The sequence below is a fragment of the Fundulus heteroclitus genome, chromosome 3, assembly GCF_011125445.2.
Source record: "Fundulus heteroclitus isolate FHET01 chromosome 3, MU-UCD_Fhet_4.1, whole genome shotgun sequence".
Taxonomy (NCBI): domain Eukaryota; kingdom Metazoa; phylum Chordata; class Actinopteri; order Cyprinodontiformes; family Fundulidae; genus Fundulus; species Fundulus heteroclitus.
The window spans coordinates 14,503,563-14,526,069 of NC_046363.1; the positions used below are offsets into that span (position 1 = coordinate 14,503,563).

The 22,507-nt window shown below is 40.5% G+C and overlaps 1 protein-coding gene across 9 annotated transcripts in view; it reads right to left on the reverse strand.

Annotated features, from left to right (window-relative positions):
* The window catches only part of triob (trio Rho guanine nucleotide exchange factor b), a 137,955-nt gene that overhangs the window by 55,941 nt on the left and 59,507 nt on the right, over nt 1–22,507 (reverse strand). For all 9 annotated transcript variants that reach the window (XR_004929018.1, XM_036130620.1, XM_036130619.1 and 6 more), the window contains 10 exons: nt 21,352–21,474; nt 14,780–14,971; nt 13,783–13,914; nt 13,211–13,441; nt 12,137–12,259; nt 10,969–11,160; nt 9,370–9,539; nt 9,017–9,191; nt 4,358–4,553; nt 2,496–2,662 (listed from right to left, as the gene is read on the reverse strand). Coding sequence is in view for 8 of the 9 variants with exons in the window: in XM_036130620.1 (XP_035986513.1) it covers nt 2,496–2,662; nt 4,358–4,553; nt 9,017–9,191; nt 9,370–9,539; nt 10,969–11,160; nt 12,137–12,259; nt 13,211–13,441; nt 13,783–13,914; nt 14,780–14,971; nt 21,352–21,474 (1,701 nt within the window). In the remaining variant the exon portion in view is untranslated. The remainder of the gene's footprint in view (nt 1–2,495; nt 2,663–4,357; nt 4,554–9,016; nt 9,192–9,369; nt 9,540–10,968; nt 11,161–12,136; nt 12,260–13,210; nt 13,442–13,782; nt 13,915–14,779; nt 14,972–21,351; nt 21,475–22,507) is intronic.

Here is a 22,507-nt window from a genome sequence, read left to right on the forward strand (position 1 = left end):
CGGGTCTCAACACTCTTCGGTGTGATTGCTGTTACCGAGTGAAGAAGGCTCAGAGTTAGCTATTTTCAATATTTTCAGTCTCGTTACCGAACACGCTGGACTTAGAAATGCTCGCAGCCTTGTAGGAATCTTAGAGTTAAGATAAAAATATACATTCTCTTTACCTATATAATAGGCCGGGGTTTTAGAATTACTACAATAAGATTCTACAGTGAACCCTGTAATCGTTTTGTCTTTTGAAAACATTAGTAAAAACACTTTAACAGCAGCTGCTCATTCACGCATTAAAAACAGCCACTGCCTCCGCTACTGTTATGAATGACTAAATGTGGGAGTGGTGGCCTAGTGGTTAGAGAGCCGGGAGTTTGTCTCTTGGAGAGGCTCCTGAAGGTCGGTGGTTCAATCCCGGGTTTGTCACTCAGGCTCCATGAGCAAAACCTTTGGCCATAGATTGCGCCACTCACTGCCGGCAGCACACTGCTCCCTATGGAATGGGACTATAAGGAAAATATTTATTTAAGACCCCTCACAGCAAAAAATCTATAAAAAAGTACTTACTGTTGCTTAATTTAGATATCAAAGAGAAAATGTTTTTTTTTTTTTTTTCAAATTAGCAATAGCAAGTGACAGCTTGGAAATCGGCCACAAAATTAGGATCTGGGAATCGCTCAGAGATAATATCTGTCCATTGCTTAAAACCTAAAATCTAGAATTAGAAATGCAACAAAATATACATGCTAGAATTTGGAACATATTGTCTTATGTACACTGAAGCGTACTGTATTATTCTAGTGCTAGTATCATGCTTGGATCATACAGCCATCATTGTGGCAGATCACAGCAATTGCTGCAATGTGTCAGGAACCTTTAGTTAAACGTAAAAAAATAATAATTGTGTGTCGCTTTTCCCGTTGCTTCACTTTCAGTTCCGCCACTGCTTTTATCTAGTTTTTTTTCTCATGTAAACTACTCTCCTGCATCAGTATGATAAGAGTTTTCTATAATCTTTTGTTTTGCTTTGAAATATCAACAGGCAAAATTGCTCCAAATGAGTGCCAGGCTGTAATTGGGCACAAGTACTGAATGAAAACAAGCAGAGAATAGCCACGCTTCACTAAAACAACAATCCTTCTTCTCGCTATGATGCCTGATGTGTTATTGATAAATATGTTATATGTTGAGTTTGTGTGTGTACCTGTACTTGCAGTTGAGTGAGAACATGTTTTGTGCATTTTACTTGTAGAATGCAAGGACCTTATTTTGGTCATATATATACATATATATATATATATATATATATATATATATATATATATATATATATATATATATATATATATAGATAGATAGATAGATAGATAGATAGATAGATAGATAGATAGATAGATAGATAGATAGATAGATAGATCTGTTTAACAACTTCACCAATTTTTAAGATCTTATTTACAGCGAGTAAAATTAGTATTAAACATATCTATGTTTCTCCTCATTTGTGATATTTCTAATGACATGACATTCAGACCATTTGTCAGTATTAATCCTAGCGTTTCCAGCAGAATCCAGCAGAAATCGGAATTTAGAAAGAAGCCTTGTTATGTTTTTGACTAATCTTCTAAAACATTAGTCAAAAGCATAATGTAGAGTTGTCCAAGAGCCAAGCAGCACTTAAAGAGAGGTTTGGAAAGACCTAAAACAGCAGGTATAGTTTGTCTCCCATAAAAACAACCCCATGCACACTGCTGATGAGAAAAAAAAAAACATGGCTTTACCGAGACATCTTTGATTGAGCATTTACACGTAAGACAATGCTCCCAAAGACAAAACCAAGTCAACTCCTAATTACTCACAGGAGAATAACACTGCTACAATGGCCCAGTCAGTGATCTGACCTGTATCCAATTCAACATAATGGAAAGAACTGAAGATCAGCGTGCATAGGAAGAACCCGCAGAACCTTCAAGATCCAAACACAGTTTATGTGGAAGAAAGGATCAAAATCCCAGCGGGGCAAGGAATAGGACCAGCTTCTCCATACAAGAGATGTGTTGAAAATGTTAATGTTATTAAAAAAAAAGACTTCTTCACAAAGAAAGAAAGAAAGAAAGAAAGAAAGAAAGAAAGAAAGAAAGAAAGAAGCAGAGAGGTAGAGAGTGATTGTTGACAAGGGCTGAGTCAAGAATTGGCGTGTTCAGGCAGAGCATGCTGTGGCCTTTTAACACACACCAACACATTATGCTGTAAGTGTGGCGTGTCGTAACAATACATTGTTAGAAAGACTTTCCAATAATTATCCTCACCTCAGTCTGAGAACAGAACATGTGTTTTTTTTTTTTTTTTTTTTTTTAATTAAACAACTGTGACAGTACGGGTCATGTCCTGACGTAGGACGTCTAAATGTTCTGTACATTCCTGTGGCCTGTACCTGCCCGTTTTCATGCCGTGTTATTGGCGTTTCGCCGATACAACCTTACGTTTGCCACTTATGAAGCGAGTACCTGTTTGACTTCAGCCTGCAGATGTCTCAACTGGACGCACTGCTCCAAGTGCCTCCTGTGCTGCTCTGCAGCCAGGTCCAGCTCCTGCTGCTTCTCATGAAGAAACTCCAGCAGGTCCTGAACCCGTGTTGCCATGTCCACGTCTCTGTCGCATAGCAGCTCCACCCCTGACACAAGCAAACACTTTATTAAGCTAACATCCACAGTGCTCGTTGATTATGGTTTCTATGAAATCAAAGCAAATATTCTTTAAAAATATGCAGTTGTATTCAAAGCAATGGCAGTCAGACATTACTAACAATGCTAACCATTCAAATTACCATTAATAATAATAATTCTATTATTCCAAAATAAATTCTATTATTGTGGAATAATAGAATTATTCGCCAAATAACAAACTAGAAGTTGTAGAATGATACAAAACCTACAACAGTCAAGACATGAATGCTGCCAATTATAACTGATTTCCTCTATTGATCGAGTTAAAGCAGAGTGAATTTCAGTCACTCTTTCTATGAAGAAGCATAAATCCAACATGTGACCCTGTTTTATGGATGAACGCAGCAAAGGCTGCACACCCTGGTTCCTAGGGGTGTATTTGATCAGCTTTATCGCAATACAATGTTGTATCGATTCATTTGGATGACAATACGATATTTGCCATCATTAAAAAGTCTGTTATGATTTTAGAATCTGTGTTGCGATAACATCTGCCCAGCTAACACTAGTATTTACATTGATATTAACTCCCCCCTTCCAAAAAATAAATAAATAAATCAAACAGGATTTGATCATTTTATTTCTAAGCAGGCATTTTAAGAAAAAACAACATTTGTCTCATTTTAAACTAATAATAATAGTCTCATGCCTTGTGAATTTCAAAATAAAGATGCTTCTAAAAAAATGACGATGTGGATCGATATTTTCATTTTGCATCGTTGTAATTGGATCGTTAATCATTTAATCGATAAACCGATGTGGATCGATGCATTGTTACACCCCTACTGGTTACAGGAAATCTTTTTCTTTTAAAAGAGTAGTAAAAAATGGCTAAGATTCTTGGGCACTTATACAAAGCCAAACTATCAAAAAGAAGCGCCCCCCCCCCCCCAACAAAGTCCTATTATTGAAAAAAGAAAACTATCGTCTGCTTAAGAAAAAACAGAATTTTGGTCACCTGAACAGAAAACCTCGAAAGTTATTTTTTAACTAGACAACAACCTCAAGCATGCAGTATTCGAGTTCCAGACCATGAATAAAGTAAAACTGCACAAATACTTTCTATTAGCTGCATTAACCTCAATTTAGAGACAATTCCATGGTAATATGCATTGATCTAACATTTATGTTTTGCATTAAATTTAAATACATCTAAAGACGTACCGATTTTGCATTTGGCAGATATATATGAGTAAGATCAGAAGGTAACATGTAAAGCTGCTAAACAAGTACAATTAGTAGCCAGGGGTTGAGGCTGTTGAAGTATTTCCTGCACTAACTTGGAACGATAGTTTCAGTTCTCAGGCAGCCCTGTGGTAACATACCGACAGCACACAATGCAGTAGTTTCATCAGATTCACCTGACCACTGTGACATGTGATCAAACCAGAGCACGTAAATAATATTCCGCATCATTATAAAAGGTTTTTTGAAATCATCTTACTATGTGCAATATATGACCAAACATTTAAAGCTGCGGTTCATGGCCTGAAGTCAGATTTTGGTGTTTTACAGAAATGCAGAGGCTGCATTTGCGATGGCTTCTGCTGCCTGGGTGGATCACGACCGCTGCTTTTCACATTTTCTATGCCACAGAGCGCCTCCATGCCCCAAGGAATTTGTTCTCTCGTCTTTTCACTCACCAGACGCCTGGACCTCTGTGACGTACTGCAGCAACTCTTGCCCCTGGTGGATGACGTCGAAGGTGAGGTTGTTCATGGTAAGTGCTTTATCTGCGTGGTGCTGAAGCCTCTGCTCCGCCAGGGTCAGGTCCTCCGTGTCAAAGTCATTCATCTGCTTGGACAGCTCCTCATTCCATGACTCCAGGTCTGAGATGATCTGGGAGGCAGAGAAGGGTTGAGGCGGAGGTGAATTCCTGGGCTTTAATAGGTGTCCACAAAACGCACACTTCTCCATTACGCCTCTACATATTATGAAGAAGCTGGACAAAAGCCACGTGCTGCAGAGATATGAACGCCATGAAGGTCAGCTGTGAAGCTCTCGAGCATTTCAGGGTTCATATTGTTGAAACGCAGTTTTAAACAACGCAAACACTTTAGCCGACTTCCGTAGTTACAAAAAGCGGCAACATCTTAACGTGGTATTGCACGGCTGACAGAGCAGATGTACTGAGATGTCAGCGTTCGTCACTGCCTGCCCACGCCGGCTGAATCATAACCGAGGGCACCTTTATCCCGGCGCTGTTTAAGTCGGTCACCGTGGTTTTTAAAAAAACAAACAAAACTATAAGCCAGTCTGATGGACAATTGTTTAAATGTTTTCGTCAGAATGCTCAATCATTCGGGCATGGTGTCAGTGTTTTCTTGTCAGATCGTTTTCGTGTGACAACCGTTTAGCCAAGGCATGATTTGTGAAGAGCAAAATCGGACCATCACGAGTTTTTAAGTGGACAAAAACAAGAGCAGGGTTTGACTCAAAGCTATGCTCTGTTCAGCTGTTGAGGAGCCATATTAACTTCTACTAAATATCTTTAAAGATAGCATTGAGTGACGTGAAACTCTGTAACTGTGTAAGTAATGCAAAGGTTTGTTACGAGGGTCTCACGATCACACAGTGGCATATCTGTGAGCATAAACTAAAAAGACAAGCTTTTGCAGAAAGTCAGAAACTGTTATCTAATTTTTGAGAAGGACTCCTCTCACGATGACATTTAAACTACCAGTGTGGGGCAAAAACAGAAACACAATAATGCGGCAAAAAAAAAAAAAATAGCATAAAGGAACAGAGGAAAGATAATCTTTGATGTTTGTAGTTGAATGCTGCTGAGATGCATTGACTGAAAGATAATTCCTGAAGTGGAACATTAGAGTTGGGATCTCCCTTAACTAAAACGGTATGAATTATCTCCCATCTTCCAGGATTAGAAACATTTCAGAATGGAGTCAGTAAAAGTACGCAGAGCAAGGATGCGGGAAACAGATTCAGAGTTCATAGCGCAGGGACTCTCTATGGATCTTCCTGTGTTTTAACCATTCTCCAAGGTGTAAACAAAGAGAACCATCGTAATTTTAACTGTTAAAACAAAACATTTAACACCTAAAAAAAACGGCTTTATTTACTTATAGTCATAAGAGAATAAATTTATGTAGTCTTAAGATAAATTGGGCATACTAACACACACAGGGCTGACGGGTTATTTCTTAATAACCAAAACTCTACATTTAAGCTGTTGGGTCAAAGGTTGGGTAGTTTCAACCAATTCAGGCCCTCAGTGCCCCTAATATGTTGGGCGGCATTTGTTGTTTCATGCGACACAAGAAGTTTGAGAAGGTAAAGACTTGTAGAGTTGATAAGAAGCTACAGCTAAGTTGCTTCATTGCCGAAACATCGCAAGTCGGACAGAGGCAACCTTTTCATTAAAACCATGGAAAATATTGTATGTTTTGTTTTTTTAGTAGCCAGATAGAATACTCATTAGCCAGATAGAAAACTCTTATTTTTTTTGGGGGGGGATTTTTTGCGGCTCTAGTGGCTCGCTTTTTCCGAAAGTTGGCTGACAGGAAGGGGGGTGGAAGAGGGGGAGAGACATTCGGCAAAGGACCGCGGGTTGGACTCGAACCCGGGTCGGCCGCGTCGAGGACTAAGGCCTCTGTATATGGGTCGCGCTACCTGCTGCGCCACAAATGCGCACCCCAAATTCTCTTTCTTTTTGTTGCCATGTTACGACTTTGTCAACATTACAGACATGTTTCAATTAGCAGTTGCTCACATGAATAGCCACAATTTGCTTAAAGATTTTCTAGAAAGCTCAGATCGATCCCACAATTATGAAGAACAAAATGCCTTTTCCTAATGTTAAATCTGCACTCAACAGCAGAAAAATATCATATATGAAGCCTTATTTTGATAACCTTAGCATAGCTTTCAATATATTTAAAAAAAGATTACTTTTAATGTTATAAACAAAATCATATGCATAATTTTTTCTGCTAAATAAAGTCTGTTCACTGTATTGCAAAAAATGCAGGGAAGTGGTTATTTCCAACTCTTCTCTGTACAAAGGCTCTCCGTTCTTTGGTGGACACACAGGGTCATCCCAATCCATTTCACAGTCAATACTACAAAACAGCCCTCTCCAAACAAGAAGAGACTATTTCAATGTCAGCAGAAAGGTTTACACAACTTACCAAACATTCATCGGATCTTTGCCTTCCCCTCCTCTTACAGTTGAGTAAAACGCCTTCTAAGTGCAGAAATACCATTTCCTTCATCTATCAGGGCAAACTAACCAGTGGAGGAGACCCGGTTAGTATCCCTGTCCTCTGCTTCTTTAATTTGTTGCCTGAAACAGCGGCGAGCGTATTCCTCAACAAGAAAATAACTAATAGACAGGGCTACGTCTTACCTATGCCTCGCTCTCACCTTACACACTGACTCACGCCCCCGGTCATGCCAGGAGAAGGTATCACGTTGCAAATTTACACAAGCGCGTGTGGGAGCAAGGAACGGAGGAGAATAAATCCGTCCTCCACCCATCTTCATGCTCGGGCTCTGCGTCATATTAATCCTGCGTCTGCGCGCGTAGCCGTGGGCGCGCTCCGGCGCTGAGCGCGTGTAATTAGCAGCTTCGCCACCTTTTCCTGACCTGACATGCGGAGCTAATCTGGTCTTTGGGACGACGCCGTCCCAACAAACCACTGGACAACTACGCAGGCCCGTGGAAGATTTTCACATTTTGTCATGTTGGAAACACAAACTTTGTTGACTTTTTGTCGAAAGGAGAATTACACAAGGCTTCCAAAGATTGCTACACAACGTCCGGAGATTGTTCTTTACTGAATAGGTCAAGCTCAGGAAAGCAGTTTTGTTGCAAATTAACCGGATTCGGGTCTGTAATTCATTCTAACATAGCTTAGATTTGCTCGTTATTTTTTATGTTGTAGGGTACTCATCCTGCTGGAAGGTGAACTGGTCTTTTGCAACAAGTTCCCCTGCTGGATTGCTCTGAGCTAAGCTGCTGAACGGCTTCGCTGTCCCCGATGAAGCAAAAACGTTCCCACACCGTGATGCTGCCACCATAATGTTTCATGTGCATGGTGCCTTTAAGGAGATGTGCACTTTTAGTTTTTCAGTCACAAATAGCATGTTCCATGTGACCGTAGAGTTCTGTTTTGGTGCCATTGCTTTTACGTGTCTGCTGTGTCCCCCACAATGATTCTGATGAACAACGAACGGAACTTCTTGACACGTGTAAACGTCATAAAGGTCAGACCTGTAAAGTGCATAACTTATAAGTGGCATTTGAACAGATCCTCCCTCCTGAACTGCAGATTTCTGCAGCTCCTCCAGAGTCACCATGGGCCTCTTGGCTGATGGTGTAAATAATGAGGAAGAATTACAGCAATATGGACTATAGGCTATTTAAGCCAACTGAAGGCAGCTGGTTGGGCTAGATTTTATTCTATAGTGTCAGATTACTGGAAATATAAATGCGTGCAACAATTTTCAAATTTTACTTTTTAAGAGATGAAAACCATTTCTCATTTTTATTCCTCTTTACAGTTTTTTTTTGTGCCACTTTTTCTGTTTCTCTCACATAAAATCCCAATAAAATACATCAAGAATCTTTATTGTCATTATGTAACCATTTTGTTATGGAAAAAAAAGCAAAAAAAAAAAGTCAATGGGGCACAAATACTTTTGCCAGTATTGGGCATTAAATCAGACAATTAACCGCTGTGCAACTTTTTACACTTTCATACGTGATGTATTGTCCAATGTCCCAGACCACCAGAAGCCTGTATTCTTGCTCCAAGCGTTTGGAGCGGCTTAAAAAAAATCTAATTTGATGACTACACACAAAATAAAATGTTTAAATAAAACAGTCATCATATCTAAGCACCAGCTGAGAAAATTCATTCAGTGACACAGTGGGATGCTCTGCAATAAGCACATGCAACATAGCAGACCGCCGTTTGAAAAAAAAAAAAAAAATGAATGAACGAACGAATAAGTGGATGTGATGCATCAAGTGGAACTAAGCGCTTTTCAAAAGTAGCAAACGCGAGGGCAACGCTGCGATTTCAGCCGAGCTTTAGACCAGCAGGGGTCCCTTCCCTACAGGACTAAATCTCCCTTTTATTATGAGATGACTCATAAACTCAAAATCCCTTTGATTTGCTGTTATGCACCTTACCACATATAAAATGATCTTTACACGCTAAGGAATAACCGCTTTCCCACCGGATCCCACACATGCATGTCGGCTCTTTGTCTTTCGAGAAGCATTTAAAGCAACAACTATTCAGAAAACATAAACCTCCAGTTGTCCGACTACTCACGTCTATTGCGTCCCTCTCGAAGATGCGCAGCTGCAGGAAGAGCTCCAGTTTGATCTTCCTCTCCTGGAAGAGCTCCTCCATCTGACCCTGCGCCTCATCCAGCTGCTGCAGGACACTCTCGATGTGGGCCATGGAGCTGTTATGAGGGGTCTTGTTGCTTGAGATGGCCGAGTCTCTGTAAACGATGCAAATCCATTACATCGGCTTTCGTAGCAGCAATACTTTATGCCATATCCTATTATTATCGCATTCATTTTGTTTTCCAGGGGTGTGCATAAAACTCGGCTTTCCCCGCTAAGTGTCGATGCTTATAGCTTGCTTTCCCCCCAGGTGAGATCAGCAATAACACTCACCTGAGCTGCTGTATGAGGTCCTCTCCCTCCTTGATGACGTTGACTGTCGCCTGCAGGGTGGTCTGCTGCTGCTGGCCGAATCGCTTGATCAGGTCCTGCACCGCCTCCACGGACTCGGCGTACACATCATCCAGCAGTTCTTTCTGGAGCTCCTCCAGCCACGTCCACAGCTAAAATTAACAGGCAAAACAAAAAAAAGTTTAATATGTTTTTTTTTAAGAAATCCAGAATTAAACAAACAGCTCCTACTGCATGTCAGCAGACATCGAGCAGATTTGAGTAATGGTGCAACATGAGTTATGGTTTTAAAGCCAGCAAAGTTTGCTGTTATATAATTGCTCAGGTTTACAGTCGTTTTTAGTCCCAGAGTAAGCAGACAGAGTTTTCTGCAGCCACACGGAGCATCGACTACGTAGCCTTTCCCCTCCCTCCCCTATTGCTGCAGATGGACAGGGTTGTGGACACAAGACAGAGAAACAGAACCAGCTAACAACAGATTAAATGATGCTCAAGTTGTTCACATAAACCAGACATATTTTTTCTCATACTGTTTTCCCTGTAAACAAAATGCCATACATTAGCCACCTACACTGCAGAAAAATGTGCAGGTTACTCAATTCGATTCAGGACTGTGTTTGATCAAATGCCGACAGCAGGGTGTCTGTTATTAGATGTCTGCCTAAAGATCAGCGCTTCTGTTTTGATCCATGATTTCATGGAGAGCGGTGACTAAAAAAACAGATCTGTAGGACAGACTTTTCCCTTGAAGAAAACGTGAACATGAAAACAACAACAGTCATCCACGTCTTTGGGCTGAAGTTGAAGGGAAGAGAGTTTCTTTGTGCATGTGTGTAGTTGGCCCATTTGTTGTAAGTGAAAAGGAATAGCCTGCGAGAATGGCAGATTTAGCCTGCAGAACATCCCGGCGCATCATTGGCATGAGAAAAGAACCAAACTCCGTCTTCTATGACGAGATATCAGCGTCGCCGCTTTGCTCATTTCTGCCTGTAGTTTCTCAGTAGCCTGATCACGGCGCTACGACGAGGCTTTGGTAGCAGGCAGGTTTCACTGAGAGCAACAACGGCGGGGCTCCACCGCCACAACATATTTAAATTATAAGCTAGAGTCTCAACATATTCACTTTTAATGAATTGGTATTCTTTTATTTATCTGCATTTGACAAACAGATGTCCCTAGCCTGAAGTACACAGCAAAAAGGGAACAAAAAGTAAGCAACATTTTCTTGAAATGAGTGTATTTGCCCTTGATTTGAGAAGGTAAACACGATTATCTGCCAATGGAATGAGTATTTTGACTCCTAAAATAAGATAATTAGATATACTGCACTTGAAATAAGATGATGTACATGAGTTGTTCCTATTTTAAGAGTAGAGGTCTTATTCCACTGGCAGATCATTTAAGCTTGCTTGCTCAAATCAAGGACAAATAAACTCATTTCAGGAATAATTTACTCACTTTTATTTCCCTTTTTGCAGCATATTTGCGCTTTTCTACTTCCACTAAAAAAGTGAATGTAGCGCAGTGGCCTAAAAAGCTTTTTAAATGAACTGGGATGCAGGGGAAGAGAGGAAGAAACACCTCTTTGACGTGCGTGTGGAAGGCAACAGACATGTCCAGCAGGACTTTACGCTGCTCGACGCGTCGCACAAAGTCCTGGATGCGATCTTCGAGCTGGTGGGCAGCCTGGTAAATTTCCTCTGGGTCGCACTCTCCAGTCTGGGCCAGCTGCTCTGCTGCCTCCAGCAGCTTGTCAGCATTGGTGTAGGTGTTCTGAAAGGAAAAGATGACGCATTAAACAAAAGCCATTTATCTTCATTACATCCTGACAACTAGATCACCTTTGCTCTGAAAAATAAGATTGTAACATTTTTTTTTAAGCAGCTATAGATGAGGTAAATTTTGACAGCAACCCTGGAAAATCTCTAAAAGAATGTCGTCTGAAAAATGTGTAATGGTCAAACCATTAATTTCAGTAAATTTATTCAGCGGAGAGCACTAAAAAAATACCTTTAGAAATAATTGTTTGGTGTTTTTTTTTTTTAGCAAAATCACCCATCCTTTAAAAATAAATGTAACTGCAGCATTTTTGTCCAGAAACATTTAGTCCATCACCTTGAACTATGTTATTTAGTTAGACAGGAAAAACATTTTAGGCCCACTTTATAGCATGGTGGATGATCTGCGATGCTATCATCCTGTTTCTAACCCAAAGGCCATTGGAACATTGTTAAAGTGTACTATCAGCTCGTAAAAATACCACATTTAAAAAAAATCTGGTGGCCAATACTATCAAACTAAAACTAGACAATCAGGTATTTATGCAGAATATTGATCCAAAGCGTTACGGTAACATAAAAATGACAAAATTAACCTTCTTCCATGGTCATCTAAATCCTACATAAACCCTGTGTGGTTAAAAAAAAAGTATTAACATCAGTGGACCAATAATTGTGAACCACAGGATTTCGTTAAAAATGCATTCTTTCCTCAACATTTGATTTCTTCCCATTGAATAAATTTACCCATATTAAAAGTACTGTTTTCAAGCCACCGCGACAAAACGATTCATTCATTTTAACGTATCTCCCTCAAGGGTGCCAATGTATACATCCCATATGATCTTGTGTTTCTAACAATTAGGCTTTCATAACATCTGATACTGTAGAAACATAAGTGTCTTGGGGGGGCGGGGGAAAAAAATAAACATGCTGCTTTGCTTTTGTACCAGTAGAAAACAATAACTCACCTGTGCAACCTCTTCGAAGTCTTCATGTCTCTTCTGCAGTGCCCTGGCTCTGTGCAGAGACTTTCCAACTCCGGTATGTTTACTAAGGAAGGCCTCGCCGTGGTTCTCTATCCAGTCCAACACCTTGAAACAGATAAACAGAAAATATCCCAGCAACTGAAAATCTTCCCACAGCTCTTTTTTTTTTCCTGACAATGCAGTACACCACTTCAGTCAGCAGAGGGTGCAACTTATATGAATGATAATAGATTGATTAACAACAAAATTATTTATAGATTTAATATCATTTCTGTTGTAAAATCTACTATTTAATTCATCAGAATTTTCTTCTCTCTCATCTGTTTTAATCAGTTGAGAACGATTAGCATAAATGCAACACAGGCCATGTTTGCATTGTGAGAGTGTCAAGCTAGAAATCCTCCAACCCAACGACCTGATTATCAGTCAGACAGATGGACGCGCCCTATCGGCTTCCATCCGAGGCAATCGAAGAGATTCTCAAGGTCTCTGAGAGAATGTTTGCAAGGGACAAACCAAATGCTCTCGACACCTTATGTGACAGTAAATTGCATCGCCATGGAAACCACTACCAAGAGAAAAGGGTGATGAAAGAGCAGATAGAGACGTGGAAAGGCAGAAACACAGACAATGAGGAGGGAAGGATTGAGAAACCCAAGCGGGAAGGAATACGGGGCAGAGGAGGGCAGATGCCTACAGGCCGGAGACGGACGGACGGCACCACAGACAGAATCCCGGGTTCTGATGGAGGACTCAGGCTATTCAGACAGGCAAATCAAACAGACGCATTTAAAATACTGCAACCTTTGCAATACTGCAAAGAATAGCTTCTGAATTTCTCTTTTCTAAGAAGCAAAGAGGCAAAACGAATGCGTGCTCATAGCTGCAGGAGACAAAGGGGCAATAAAGGAACAACACTTCCTGCAGTGTGTGCGTGTGTGTGTGTGTGTGTGTGTGCAAATGACAAAAACACACACACACACACACACACTCAACAACAGTCGCACATCTCAGCTTAGCCGTTATTCTCACGTCACATTTGCATTCACCGCTTACCTGCTGCACATCCTGCTGAAAGACGCACAGCTGCAGGCGCTGGTGCAGGCGGACTTTGCGATGCTGCCAGATGTTTTCGAGCTGCCTCTGGTGGTGCAGCACCTCGTGGATGATGTCGAGGACGTGGTGCACGGCCTTGGAGTAGTTCGCGGACGACATCAGCGAATCGGCGCTTCCGGGAGTCAAGGGTCGCTGCAACTTGTCCAGCAGAGCCTTGCCGTCCTGGCTCACCTGGAAACATCGAGGCGCGGTTTCACGAGCTGCAAAACACCTGCAGGGATCTTTTTTTTTCATTGTTCCGCGTGTTTTACTCTCGCAGGGAGCAAGACGACATTGGTCAATATCCTCATCGTATTACCATGCTCGGAAAGACTGCAATTACTATCTAACCCCCCAATAATTGAAGGATCAGTTGAGAAAGTTTGCACCGTGCGCAAATATGAGGGAGCATTTGAATAATTTCCTCTTAGTTTTGCATCCTCAGGTTGTCTTCAGATAAACTTCAGTGTTTTGCATACGAGTTCCTCTTTGTTTTTGTGCGTGCGCATGCTCGTGTGTGTGTGTGCACTGACCTCTGAGTATGCGGTGGTGATGTGCTCATACAGCCCCTGGTGATGGTGGATCGTATCTTCTAGATCCTGGAGCTCAGAGGGCAGCTCTCCTTCCCCGCAAGCTTTGCACCACGGCTCCACCTTGCTCATGTACTAGGGTAGAAAATACCCAACACAAACATGTTATAAACTCACACCATTCCCACAAATATGTGCTTATATGAACACTGCAACATTTTTAAATTGGAAAAAAAAAGGGCCAGAAGCTGTTTTAAAAAAAAGAAGATATTGATAAAAAAATGACACAAATAACAGATTTTAAATGGTCAAAAGATGCCCAAAGATCTTTGAAGAGTCAATCTGCAGAAAGTGTTATATTATTTTTTTTAATTAAGGTCGAAAGCCAACAATATCATTCCACGTGCTACAAATGGTCACAGTTGGTGACCTCCGCTCTAGATCAAAGCATTATCACCTTTTAAGACTGTCCCAGTTAAAGCACAAACCTAAATGCAGTTGGGAATATGCACCAAAAGTTGAAACCCGTGTTCCCTTTTCATCCAATCATTCTACACCAGGTAAAAACTAGGTTTCAGGTACTAGAAAGCCAAAGTATTTAGAGACGTACTTCAAAATCCTTGTAGCTGTAATCAGTTCTGCAAAATATCAACTCAAGGGGGCTGAAACCAAATTCATGCCACAAGTGTCACATTTTTACCATTGAAACCTTTTGCAAAATTTTACAGTAATGCACTACTCTATGGCATTAAATCCCACTGAAGTTTGTGGTGGTCATGTTGTAAAATACGGAAAAGATTACAGCGTCGACCAAAGCGAGAGAAGATGGAAGAAAACAATAACAACATATAAGCATATTCGGTTTAAAGTATGATGGAGTGAGTGAAGGATGGAATTTCTCTGTTGATGCAAAGGATTATCTGGACCTATGATGATGAGAACATTTAAGCATCACGTTGGCCTGATGCTTCCAGGGTTTCCCCCGCTGCTCCGTCCGTACCTGATCGGCTTTCTGGTGGAAGCTGGCAGACATCTCCAGCAGAGTGCTGCGTTCATCCAGCGCCGCCGCGAAGGCCTTCCACTCCTGCTCCAGCTGGCCGGAGATCTGCTGGATCTGCTGCGAGGCGTAGTGGCCCGACTCCAGGAGCCGATTTCCAACTGACATGATCCGGTTGATGTTCACATACACATTCTGGGTTTCAAAAATGGGGGGGCAAAGAAGAAACATAGCATTAATTTAAAAAGAACAACAACAAAATAAAGATGCCAATCATGTACAGGAACTTTGTCCACATAAATTAGCTGTCGTCACAATTTGAGCACGCTGATGCATGAAGCCACTACTGTGTTTATCGATAATTAAAGGCTGATTGCTTGCGCAAAGCAACTGAAACATGCTCGTAAAAACGCAAGTGTGTGAGCAGAGAGAGTAGCTTAAACAAGACACACGTAAATCCTACAAACACACATCCACGAGCACCTTTGGGGACATTAAACAGTCATCCACTCCAAAGGCGTATCCTCGTGCGATTAATAAAAAAGGCCATTTACCTTTTAATCTTTTAGGCTTTTTTTTTTTTTTTTCTAATGTACTGGCTTCAAGCTGCTTTGTGAAGATAGGCATGGATCAGCAAACGCTAATTAACAACTGTGTTAACGGCCTGTTATTATTCTATTCAATTACTGCTCCTCGAGCCCATTATGGCTCTCAGGTCGCCTGTTTTAATCACAAAGTGTAAAAAACAAAACAAAAAAAACAACAGCTACAACCCAAGAAAACAACCCAATCCAACATTAGAACGATAGTAGTTCCTTATAGGTATTTAGTATTGAAAATCTAAAAGGATATAATATACTACCCTAGCTTCCTTTTTAGAAGATAGTTTTTTACAGCCAAAATAGGGCTTGTGTAGTTTCATAGTAAAGGGTGCAACAGTTCTTACTGATATTATAGATATTATACGACCCTACGAACGCACACTAATTACACCCTAACACTTACACACTTAGAGGGGGCAGAATGGGACTGAGCTAAAAAGCGGGACACTCAAACGCAACCTTCGATCCAAAGGGGAGAGTGAGAATGGGTTGAACAGAAAATTTGGGTATTTTGATTCCAGTAGTAGAACAGGAAGACAGAATTATTTGTCCAAATTCAACACAAAAGCAAAAAGAGAAAGAAAACGGAGTCAGGATTTCTAAATTGAGCCCAAAACAAACTGCAGGTGAAAAAAAAAGAAACAGGAAGAAAAAAAAGTCCTGCTGCTGACACAATCCAGTGGGGAATTTGTCTTAAAACTGCAACTCTATGGCATAAATAAAATATACTAATAAACGACCGAAACGCTATGCTTGTTTCCAATATCGAGATGCTGGACTTAAAGCTTTCGTTCTTGTTTTTGTGTTTGAAAAAAAAGACAATCCACCGAGACAATGCAAGCCACAGCTTTGCATACGGGAAAGCAAACGGTTTAACACGCTTTCATGCAAATTTCTGTCCCAAAGGTCTTTCCTGGAAATAATGCTAATCTCTATCGCACATCTCCTTGTATACAAACTACAGGCAAATCACCGTCCTTCGGGGATGTTCTTTTGTTTCTGATTTTCCTTCAAATAAACACATCCAGGCAGAGAAAACGCACAACGTCTGCAGCTTACGTCAACTGCATTCAGGATATATTCTTCTCCCTTTCTTTTTCTAGGTTGTTACTGGTTTTGAGCAGCACACCGCGGCATTGTACATATTTCATCTCTCTGGTTTTAAAAGTGCCAGAGACTAAGCGCTCCGTCTCAGTGGCAGGTAGGATCTCTTTCGTTCTTCAAGGCCGACTAAAATCTCTCCCGCCCACCAGATCATTTGCATCCACAGTCACCTTTGAGGTATTTTAAGCACACAGAAGATGAGATGACTCACAGACAGCAAAAGAGGTGAGCGATGGAGGGCCCTGGACCAGACGAGAATCCCGACAATGAATACATGGCAATGGATCCCGACCAGTGGGAAGAGCAGGATGACACTTACGAAGACATGCCCGGTTTGGATGTCGACGGACGGAGAGAGGTCTTGCCAGTCCCAGGAGCAGCCCCTGTGGCAGCTAACCGGGCCGGCCCGCAATTGAGTCAAACCCGTAGCAGTCAAGAGCCCCCCAGACTACCTACGACTGACAGGTACATGACTATAAGATGGCCTCCAGCCAATGGAAACAGAGGACTGGACAAAAGCGAGCAATTAGGTAATGTGCTTGTTTTAAATATTTGCACAGTTAAAGCAAATACTCTACGGTAAAAACGCAGCCTAACGGGTTTAACTTATTCTCGGATAATTAGGGCACTTCCGGAAAATCATGGTGGGGTTGGTCTTGCTGTGCCTGGTGTTACTTGGAATAATGGTCGGTCTCAGCATTGCTTGTAAGTACTCTTCGAATATGCCGCAAAGGTGGCAGAAATAACCTGGCGCTGATCAAAAGATGGTACGGTATTTTAAAGTCTGTATTGCGTGTTCATGCCCGGTTCACGCGGCAAGATTTTTAAATTGTCGGCCGACTTCCGAAACCCGAGAGACCCCACACATGGCCATAAAAAATGGGCGATATAACAGGTTATATATACAAATATATCAGGAACATTCAGATATGAAACGGGAAATCTTGTAAAACCTCCCGAGATTTTTAGAGCAAATAAACATGGCTGACAAGAAAGCCCGATGGCGATAAGTTTGCGGACTAATTTTAACAGAGAATAAACATTCCAAACAGAAAAGGCGTTGGTTAATGGAGTGGAGACATCGCGTACCAAATCACTCTTAACACACCACACACGGCAGGAATATTTCTCACGATTGTCTTAAGAGTCATCCCGATAATCGGGGCATGTCGGAAGGGGAAGGTGGGGGCAGATATTGGGGTAATTATCCTGCTGCGTGAACCTGGCATCATCTTCTTTGAAAAGTAACAGTCTGGCAAGTAAGATCTTAACAAATTCTGTTCAACTCAAGGGCCAGACGATAACTTTGATTTGCAAATGAAATATTTGAAATTCTAACGCACAAAGCAAACAATGAGCCACTCACTACAGGGTTGTTTTCCTGTAATCAAACAAGAAATGTGGCACAGGTGGTAATCGGTGCTACGAATTGTTGTAAAACATGTGAAGTTCTCCCCTGTGTGTTTCTGTCAGAAACTAAAACTGCTTACTTGGCATTTCTTTCATGATAAGATGCCGTACTAGCAGGGATGCATTACACAACGACTGAAGAAACAAGAAAGCTGCAAGAGAAAAACAACGAACTGCAGAAAGAGAACGGTACGAAACAATTAAGCACAAAACACCTTGGTAACAGAAATAAAGAAAAGTAATAGTAAATAGTGAAACACTAATTTAAAAAAATTACAGTTTTGCTCAGAGATGATATGTAATTCATTGCTTCTTTTGGGAACAGAAATGAATAAGGGGTGTAGGACAAAATACCATATTTCCAGTACGGGGAACCTTGACGGGCTCGCAGCAAAAGAGCTGTATGTCTTAAATCATGACGTGCTTCAGGTGAGCTGCTTCAGATTCCAGCTTCTATAAGTGACCACCGAGCACACGTTGGTGGTATAGTCTGAATGACCTGCTCGTTTCTTGTGTCTCAACAGGAGTTCGTCAGCAACAGCTCATTCTTTCTTCACTACACCAGCCAGAGTAATGCATCGTGCTACGACGAATACTCTTGGAACTGCACATGTTAGTCTATGGCCATCGGCGACAAAGATTAAACCGCAATGTATCTGCAATGCCTTCCCAATACAAAAATACCACCAAACACGTCCCATGAGATTCTTCAAGCTAGAAAATGGTTTGAAGTTTATGTGTAAAACAACTGACATATGCTCTGTATTCTGCATTCTAATATATGTTTTAATATTGTATTGTATTAATATAACGTGTTTAACCACATGCATGTGCTGAAAGTAGGCATGGGCTGGTGAGAGTTTCTCATGACACAATAACCCTGGCTAAAAATGCCATTTACATAAAGAACCAGAAACATAAACATATTTATTAACATATACTTGATCTAATTAATGGTATTCAAAACAGCAAAGCAACCATTATCCCTCCTACTGCCAAAATTAAATGTACGAAATATTACAAGTACAGAAGCTCTATCAATACCATTCCCTCACTGATATTAAAATTCTTGACTTATAGAGTTGAAAAAAATCTAGAATACTTATAATTTGTAGTTTTCAAGGGCTCATTGTAGTGAGTGTAAAACTTGAGCCATTCTGGTCTTTATAAAAGTAACGGATGTATAACAAGCAGGTTAATTAGCAGGATTACCTCTACGGGTGGAGGGTGGAGTCAGCCCCTCCAATCACCAATCATTACCCATACAAAATGGATCCGGATTGGTTTCTTAGTTTTTTGCACTGAGACAGTTTGTGTTTTGTTTTTCTTCTTGCAACTAAAAATACTTTCATAAACCAAATTTTTTTTTTTTTTTATAATTTTTTTTTATAACCAGTGGGAAAATCAAATGAAATATTGCTGCCACAGATAGTGTGCAGCAATAGGTTGGGGAGGGGCAGTGCTGTGTAACTCCACAGCCAACGGAGCAGCAGAAAAATCTGGTCACCGCGGCACTCCGTCTGACTTTGAAGAACAGAAGAACAATGTGTGGTCTTGCAACCGTGAGGTTTTAAAAGCTCTCCGGCATCAGTAACTGGCCCACACCTAGCTGGAAGGGTCAGAAATAAAGTCTCACAGAGCTAAATAATGTACAACAGTTATTTTTTAAAACTAAAAAAAAAAAAAGATCGATTCCTGTGTTTTTCTTCTTGTCCAATTCATTGTTAGATGAAGAGAAAGTACCATCAAACAAATGCTGTGTTTTTAAAAGATTACAAATATAACAGCAGAGTTACATTTAAACAAAATTCAATACGTGCGCCTACATCATCACATAAAGAAGATACAGGCCGACTAAAGGAACTAGTTCATCGGTTGCATGTTAGCATGAGTCACCTGATCATGTGTAAAATGTTAGTATTAACCATGTAGGGCAATTCTTATTCACCCGCTGCACTTGTAAAGTACGTCCCATAGGGGGCATTACAGCAACACAACTATGAACTGTTTATAGCTGCATACATCTCAACACTTACATAATAATTACCCAGTCCTCTTTAGCATTTAGTTTACATTTCACTTTGAACAATCATAGTTAAAAGCTCACTTTGTAGTTATTATGTTTTTAATACCTGTCACACTGTATTTCAATCCATACAAACTACCAAATAAGTGTGTTGTATTTTAACCTTATTTTTTTGTTCCTACAGTAAAAATCCCCACATAGTGGGAAATCCCAACACAACTATTTGGCATTTAGACAGTCTTTGCACAGGAACGCTCATAAACACAGTTTAACGCCGTGTATTTCCAAGCAACAGGAAGAGGAAGCGCAGTTTCCTGTGAAAGAATGGGTGGAGGTGGCAGCGGTCACTCTCAGCTAACAGGACTGCGTGCATGTAGGCACGGTGTGATAATATGTTCAAGGACACATGGTTTCCATCTCTATTCTCATGGATTAGTCCTTGATTTTAACCTGAGGTACCTGTGGGTGGTGACCAACCCGGTTTCTGGGCCATCTTGTCGTCACTCGCACCAGTAAATTCTTGGGTGTTTAGGCCACAAAGCTGCGTGTCCAGCTCTCCCCTGACTACGATTTTATTTAATGTGGAAAGGTTGTTGCAGTTTGAGTCAGAGCTAATGACGTGTTAATCCCCCTTCCTAGAACAAACCTTTGTTGTTTTTTTATAAAAAGAATTCCTTTTAACATCAATGGAAGAAAAGAAACTGGGCCCAATAACAAAACACGGATAAGAAGCTGGATACTTTTTGTGGCCGGACATGATACTACAAGAATGCAGATGACACAACCAAATGTCCTTAGCTATATTTATTCGTTGTCAGAGGTGTGAATGTAGAGCTGAGCCACAGTGCGAAGCACTGAACTGGGGGAGGGGCACCGTTGCAATCATATGGGTCAATACTGGGAAATGTGCCATGAAAGGGCATGACAATGCAGTATAGTTAAAGGCTTTGTTTAAAAAGAATAGAACGAGAAAGAGAATCAGAAAAAATTTAAAACGATTTCTAAAACTTCACTGTAAAAAAAAAAAAAAAGGTAAAGTATTGGGTGAGAGATAAGGTTTTCTTCAATATTCCAGGTTTTCATCAATATTCCAGTCATCCACTGATAGCAGTGAGGATAGTGTTAACAAAATTCTCTACCCGTTGAAATATCCTGCTTTGTGATGTAACAAATTAAGACCAAAAATAAATCTCTTCTATTCTTATTTCTCAGTTAAAATGTTCAAAAGTAAAAGTTAGACTGTAGGTGTAAGAAGTGTCACACCACAAAAAACCTGGTATTTTAAAAGGGGAGCATGGACTTTTGTGCATATATATATATATATATATATATATATATATATATATATATATATATATATATATATATATATATATATATATATATATATATATATATAAATACAAATAAAGAAGAAACTGACTGAGTCTTACCATGCAGTTCATAGCAAAGTGGTTGTGCTGTGTCTGCAGCTCCACAGCATGCTGGTGGTTCCCTCCAATCTCTGTGTAGCTGGTCAGAAAAAGCCCCTTATTGTGCATTATCCAATCGAACATCTACAGATAAAAGGCATGAAGAGAAAAAAAACAAAACAGTTCTTCAGAAGATCCATGTGAAAAATCTGTTCCGTCTTATACTGTGTAACAAGAACAGCGAGAACAAGAGGAGCCGGTTGTTGGGGGTCTGTAATTACGCAGAACCTTTCATCTGTCATCTGAGCACTAATTTCTACAGGCAAGTCATCTTTAAGCTTGGCTGTTATGAAACAAATCTGTAGTTGCGTTTGTTGCCTCCTTACAGTTCACCAAAGTGTGAATGTGTGTTGTTTATGTGCGGTTTCTTAAAGAATGTGCCAAAGCCCATCCGACGCTGCTCTGCTTCCGTCTTTCGGCAGCCATACAGATGCAGACAGAATGTGTTGTTAGTCTTCCTCATTAACAAAAAAGGCACAACTACGTATCAAATGTCTTAACATTGACAATAATGGCATCCTCCATCATTCTTTCCCCCTTATTTAACCCAAATCCGACTTATCTTTTGAATATTTATTTAACTGGACATTTAGTATAATTCACAAAATGAAAACGGAATCTTCCAGAGCAAAATGCTCAAGCTTTCCTTTTTTGGACCTTGGCATCTCTTGACTTTGCAGTCTTTAGATGCTGGCATATATTCTCTGAAGGATTACAATTTGGAGGCCCATTTAAGGACAGTCCAATTGTTGTTTTTTTTTCATCAATTATTCCTCTATATTTTTCGTATGTTTGTCTAGGGCTGGACGACAAAAGCATATTGATCAAATAGAAATTGCGCAGATCAATATCGATAGTCATCAAAAAATCCAAAACATATATTTCAAGTGCAGCCCTGGTCATTTTATGCTGTTCCTTAATGGCCTATTTTTAGATGAAGAACACAAACACTGAATTCAAACTCAACCTTTTATTCAAACAACTTTTTACCAAAACTGCAAGTTTTAAAAAAAGGACACGCGCTCTCCAGACTCCAGAAGGGGGCGGAGCTTGGAACAGATCGTTCCTGGGTCCACGTTTGTGATTGGTTGGGAGGTTGTAATGATTCTAGCATGGA